Consider the following 6,317-nt stretch of genomic DNA (forward strand, 5'->3'; position numbering starts at 1 on the left):
GCTCGATTGATCAAAACACATCGAGAATGAGATTAATTAACTGTTTTCTAATCAATATACTGAAATTTATCAAAATATTCGACGTAATTGAAAGTAAATTTTTTGTAACTTACGCAAAGTATAATTACTTGTGTCTATTCGCTGCAGATTAGAAGAAATATATGTATTTTTCATTGTACTTAAAAGTGAAAATTATGCCGGGATTGTTTACTCTGACGTATAATATAATTAAATAAACGGATATAATATATATTAAAATAATATAATTAAATATATATGTATATCAAAATGTAAGTGCATGTTTGTTCCGCCAATGACAATAAACAAAAAGGTACGTATATTTAATCGACAACTAATTGGCAAAAATTACAAAGCTTACACGACGTTTCGACCCAGGATTCGGGTCCTTCTCAAGTGTGTGATCTAACAAACAACAATTATAAAAATCGCAGCGTCAAATAAGTTAGATTAACCAATGTACGGAATTTAAGGCCTTTAAGAATTAGTTCTTAAAGGCATTGAAAAATGTTGGCATTTCATTTCTCTTCACACGAAATTCTCCCTACCTCAATTTCTTCACGCTGTGGAATGGGTATTGACCTCTACGGGTTTTTGTTTTAATGGACAGTATTATGAACAAGTTTTTGGCAGTCCAATGGGTTCTCCATTTTCTCCAAAAGCTTCTGACATTGTAATGGAGGACTTGGAGACCCATTGCCTTAGTGCACTTGACTTTGACCTCCCGTTTTATTGTAGATATGTGAACGATATTTTTGCTATCATCCCTAAGTCAAAGGTAAATGACATACTCGATGCGTTTAATAGCTACCATCCGCGACTAAATTTCACCTATGAATTAGAAAACAACAATTGTCTCTCGTTTCTCGGTACGTTGGTCATCAGGGACTGAAATAGATTGACCTCGTATTGATACAGAAAACCAACGTTCCCTGGCCGATACACCAATTATTTTTCTAGCCATCCGTTAAAATATAAGGTGAATACAATTACAGGTCTGGTCGATCGTTCAGTTCTATTGTCTGATGCTTAGTACCATGATTTGAACATTGATTTGGTTAAAAAAATACTGCTGAATAACTCTTTTCCAATGGATCTCATTAACAAACACGTCAAACGTCAACATTAGAATAAAGCAGCTGCGACACAGACCTGACATTACTAGCTCGCCGGTTCGATTCGATCCACGACGATGCGTTGTACTATCTTTTGTTAAAGACCTTAGCGGAATTATAAGTCGTACATTTAATAATATCAGTTTCACTACAGTCTACACAGTTCCCAAAAAATTAGATATTATCATAAAAAGGGGCAAGGATCGGATCTGGATAAAAATCAGTCCACTGAGTTGGTTTATAGAATCAACTGTAATGATTGCTGCGCATCCTACATTGGTCAAACGAAACGCTACTTAAAAACGCGCGTCACGAAACATTTCAACGATATAAAAAAGAATGATCGTCAGCATTCGATCGTCAGCAAGCACCCCCAGGAAAAAATATTCATATCTGATAGTATATGAACATATATAAACATATATGATATATATATATATATGGACATATATAAATGAGATATGAACAGATATAAGTTTTACATGCCCATATATAAAGCATATATAATCATATATAGTTATCTATCGTCATATATGATCAAATCGTACATTATACATGGCACAAGATCTGATCATATAAGATATAAGTTCATATATGGTCAGACATATTATTATGTGTAGCAGATATGACACTATACATAATCGTATCTGGCCTCACATGGGCGTATATAAAGAATGTTCGGCCATGTATTATCAGATATAATTATATGTGGCCATACATAACTGTATCGGCACTGTATATGATCATATATGACAAGACACGATGCTGTATATGATTGTATGTGTTCATATACGGCCGGAAATGATATGAAACATGATCAGATTTGTCTATATATGAGCAGATTGGGATATAATGATATAAAATGTCCGGGAAAAATATTCATATCTGACAGTATATGAACATATATAAATGAGATATGAACAGATATAAGTTTTACATGCCATGTATAGAGCATATATAATCACATATGGTTATCTATTGCCATATATGATCACATCGTACATATACATGATACAAGATCTGGCAGGCGGCATCAGGGCAGGGGAAAACCTATAGATTTTCGTCGTGTGAAATAAACGAGTTTTAGCAAAAAAATATGTGGAAGGCATTTAACTAGCTATTTTTTTAAGGGTTTTGTCGTTGTTTGTATAATCGTTGTTTGCACAATTGAAACTCAAATAGGTACGTGTATCAATTTCTTGATAAATATGTAGACAAATTATTTCAGTTTTCGTAAAAGTATTTTCATTAAATTCTTATCATTTTTAATATGCTTTCGAGATACATTACAGGTGTCTTAACATTTTTGCCATGTCGCCCGTGTACAAGAGAGAGATAAGAGCATTATAACTTTAATCAAGAGACACGGTAGTGTCTTGCGACAAGTACGCGCGGAGCGAGACTGACCGTGACTTATTTACGCGACGCGACGATAATTATTTACTCGACAACCATGCAGACAGTTGTCTTCAACTTTGACATAAACAACAGATTCCCATAGACGAATATTCTCCATAAATTTAAACTAATTCTTATCATATTGATTTGAGCAACCAACCTACCTCATATATTTATAGCTATATCTCGAATAGCCTATATAGAACTTCTACTTTTCCAATCAATTCAATTGAGAGTCGTGTGATGTTTGTGTTTATGGCGCAAATACGACGAGAAAAGTAGAATACGGATGCGGGGACAACAATGAACTTGGCGATAAATTGTAGTTTTTAGTACACGAAGTCAATATAAAATATATGAATATTTATATTATATGCATATGCACAGTTTTTTAAGATACGTTACAGGCAAATGTATTGCAAACTCGCGGAGGCCGCACGCTACGCGGAGCAACTCCGAGACAGAAAGCGAGCAAAGTAAGCACTTTATAACTGTGAACGCTGCGATACGAGACCGTGATACTGCCATTAGCGACTGGTCGTGAAGCGGGATTACAAGGCTTTATGCTTTAGGTTCTCTAAAACATTTGGGAATCTTCACGACCATATAGAAACTGAATGCGAAGCATCTTGATAGTCGAGATAATTAGCTGAGATAACAAGAAAGACATGATAATCAAAACTCGTTTGGCTTTACCTCTGCTTAATCTTAGTTTTACGAATAGTTTTTGACTATATATATGTATATCTAGAGAAATTGAAATAAAGGTTTAACGGTAGTTCTGATAAAGGCGTTGATTACTGGTATAAAAGTTAATAATGATCTTAAATAAAGCTGATATTAAATCGATTATGTCGATTTCGAGTGGCTTGGATATGCCAAAAAGAATACAACTCATAATTATGTTGAAAATATTCAACTTTATTCTTGCTAGCATTACTGCAATTACTAAAAGCACATATTTGCAGCCTTTTATAAAAAGTAGAAATAAAAAAAGGAAGAAGTCGTTTCAATTAAGTATATGCATGATCGGTATATCATTTCGGTATTGCCGGATTACGCAGCGCTGCAAGCGCCGTGCGGAACTTGGAAAACGTGCGACTTGGTGGCAGGCTTCCGGGACAAATCTGGATTAGCGCCATTCTCGACTCTTCGTTTTAGCGATGTAGATTCTTCGTTCCTCATCTGGCAATAAAGGGGATATTTCTTCGATTTTCTTTCCACGGGCACGGTACCCTCGCGGCATGTTGGCACAGGACTGGTAGTGAAACAAAGCTCGTCACCCTCTTCAACGACCTTTGTGCGATAGATAATGTTTTGTCCCACTTGAAAATTGTCTGGTCTGCCATCTACCTCCGGACTTTGTTTGTTATCTCGAGCGCGGTTTTGTCCATGAACTCTCATGCGATTCTCTTGATGATAGCCCCAATTTTTGCCCTCTGTCGACTGTCTTCCTGCTTCTTTGTCGCTGATAACGTTTCTCATAAGATGACGTCCCGATGGTAACTCATGGCACTGGGCTTGTTCAGCTTTCCGTTTGTTTTCCACGACGGGTCCTTGGCTATTCTCCTGAAGCAAAGCGTACGTAGCGGCAAATTCTTCGGGCTTCATCAAGATGCAGTTCTGAGGAGTGAGGAAATCGTTGCTGGGGTTGCGGTCGAAGTTGCCGCAAAGACCGCGTATGTTATTGCGATACTGATCGGATACCTGCACAGAAAAAGAGAAGTGTCAAATGAAGACTTACATACGCAACAATCTATAATCTTCTTATTAAAAATTTCAACTCTTTTTTTTTGGTTGAACTGTATAAGTGGCTTCATTCAAGCAAGTTTTCTTTGTTTAACGCAACGTAATCTCATTTCAAGATTTTCACGTTGAATCTAAAGATACTTTCAAATCAAGAATATAATTTTTTTTCTGTGTAAATTTATTTCAGTTTTCCTTACGCTTTCTACATTATTGTGAGTGACTTAATATACTTTTACTAGTTTGTTTCATATTTTTACTTACCCTTATTTGAACATATTCTCCGTTGTAGAAGACGTGGATTCCATATTTGTCCGAGTTGAGTGCGATCGATCCGTCCAGTAGTACGAAGATTTCATAAATGACTTCACCATTTTGGATGCCTTGATAGCTTTTGTACTGTGATACCTCAACTACCTGTCCGCCAACTTTAACTTGAAGATGATTATTATATTTATACAGTTCAACTTCATGGTTGCCCAGGTATATAGTGACGCTCTTGGTGCCATAGTCCCCATCCTCAGCTAAGATAGCCGCTCTCATTTTTTCCGGAATAGTCATTTGATGTTTGCGATTATCGGGATCCTGTTGCGGATACGTGGTCAGCATCACGTGCTTAACAGCCCCCATTGTCACAGGGAAGGTCCGCTTATCAAAAGTCGTGATCTTGTGTTCGTCGAGAGTACACGAATCTGTGAAAAAGAATTCATTGATGTTGTATTGGAATTTTTAGAGAAATAATCTATATTACATTTCGTAATACACCTCTGCCCAGTTAGATACAATCTATCGAGGTGACAAAATCAATAATAGAACAATAAATTATTTACCTTACTTAACCAGTATAATAATAATTATATTTATGCGCGCTCGCGGGAAACTTAAAAAATCGTACAAAGTCAATAGAACGTCGGCTTCTACGTTATTATTCAAACACTAATTTGTTTTCTTAACTAACGCGTGATATATTATCAGTACAATTACCTTTAACTTTCAATATTTGAACAATACTCTAATTTTTTTTTTTACAAAATTTTATTTGAACTCACCTTGTTCCAATTGATTTTGAAGCATGCTGTCAACTGCTTCAGTCAGCTGTTGTGTGTTCATGGTTGTTTCCATAGGATGAGGGAAAGTAAGATTTAGTTTCGGAATGCGTATGAAGGCCATTGGTACTGCGTTTACCATAAGAGGTAAGGCATTTATTCTTATAGAGACAGTGTCTGCTCTAGAGTTTGTTACTTCAACGTTCAAAATTTTTTTCAATAAATTCGATAAGTTATTTATAACCCAGGCCCATAATTTTTCAAAAAATCCATCTGGTCCAATTATAATGTCGTACTGATCTCTCACTTGGGCACTCTCAATGGCCTTCTGGCACACTGGCGCTAATTTGTTTCCTTTTTGAATCTCTTGCCGACATTGTTTGACTGCTTCAGAGTTCTCTAATATTTCTTGCAGTTGATCACTTCGCGTTGCTTTGCCGTCGATAACAACTTTGTTTCCGCCCTCGCACCTCTTTCCATATAGCAGTTCAGCCCTGACATTATCTACTGGTGGGTTCTTCAAAGTGTATTCGAAATCTAGAGGAGTATCCGGCGAATTATTTATTTCCTGAAGGTAGCAAGCTTCATTCTTCGTCTCTCCTTCCATCTGCGGCGATTGAGAATTCCAATAAAGAAAGGCTTTGGATTTTCTGTCCAGGTTGCTTCTCACAAAGCCGGCGCTGAGAACTTGTCGCTCTTCTGACGTCGGGACATTATAATTCATGTCGAATACATATACCTTACCCGACTGGAGACCTCTGGCGAGACTCTGCATAATCTGATTTTTTCTCTCCGTACTGTTTGGTTTATTACTAGGTAAAGGGACACCCCATGCCGGGTCCATTTCTCGCGATTGTTTATTGAGAGCGTTAACTTCCAAGTTATCGTAAGCGATGTTGATGCGTAACTCACTCCTTTTTGCTTGTTCAGGATTCATTAATATGCCTACTTTCTTAAAATGTCCGTCATTAGCTTTATGCAATTCCCAGAGCTT

At 36.7% G+C, this 6,317-nt stretch overlaps 2 protein-coding genes across 2 annotated transcripts in view; both read right to left on the minus strand.

Annotated features, from left to right (window-relative positions):
* Window positions 1-3,431: 3,431 nt before the first annotated feature.
* LOC112466671 (vitellogenin-2-like) lies at window positions 3,432-6,311 on the minus strand. The gene is made up of 3 exons (XM_025034895.1): window positions 5,327-6,311; window positions 4,542-4,969; window positions 3,432-4,238 (listed from the first exon to the last, which is right to left on the minus strand). Exons 1-3 carry the CDS (start codon window positions 6,258-6,260, stop codon window positions 3,588-3,590), a joined length of 2,013 nt encoding a protein of 670 aa, XP_024890663.1. The 5' UTR covers window positions 6,261-6,311; the 3' UTR covers window positions 3,432-3,587.
* LOC112466672 (vitellogenin-2-like) overlaps window positions 6,260-6,317 on the minus strand; it is a 941-nt gene continuing 883 nt past the window's right edge. The window contains exon 3 of the mRNA XM_025034897.1: window positions 6,260-6,268. Within this exon, the coding sequence (XP_024890665.1) occupies window positions 6,260-6,268 (9 nt within the window). The remainder of the gene's footprint in view (window positions 6,269-6,317) is intronic.

Source organism: Temnothorax curvispinosus, unplaced genomic scaffold (genome assembly GCF_003070985.1).
Source record: "Temnothorax curvispinosus isolate PA1 unplaced genomic scaffold, ASM307098v1 QBEX01016481.1, whole genome shotgun sequence".
Lineage (NCBI taxonomy): Eukaryota > Metazoa > Arthropoda > Insecta > Hymenoptera > Formicidae > Temnothorax > Temnothorax curvispinosus.

Bases quoted from the DNA above. Each gene is read 5' to 3' on its own strand.
- LOC112466671 (XM_025034895.1), bottom strand. From the start codon at position 6,260: ATGAATCCTGAACAAGCAAAAAGGAGTGAGTTACGCATCAACATCGCT. The intron at 4,970-5,326 runs GTGAGTTCAAAT...TCTTTTTCACAG, and splicing joins TCAAAATCAATTGGAACAAG to ATTCGTGTACTCTCGACGAA. The intron at 4,239-4,541 runs GTAAGTAAAAAT...TTTTCTGTGCAG, and splicing joins GAGAATATGTTCAAATAAGG to GTATCCGATCAGTATCGCAA.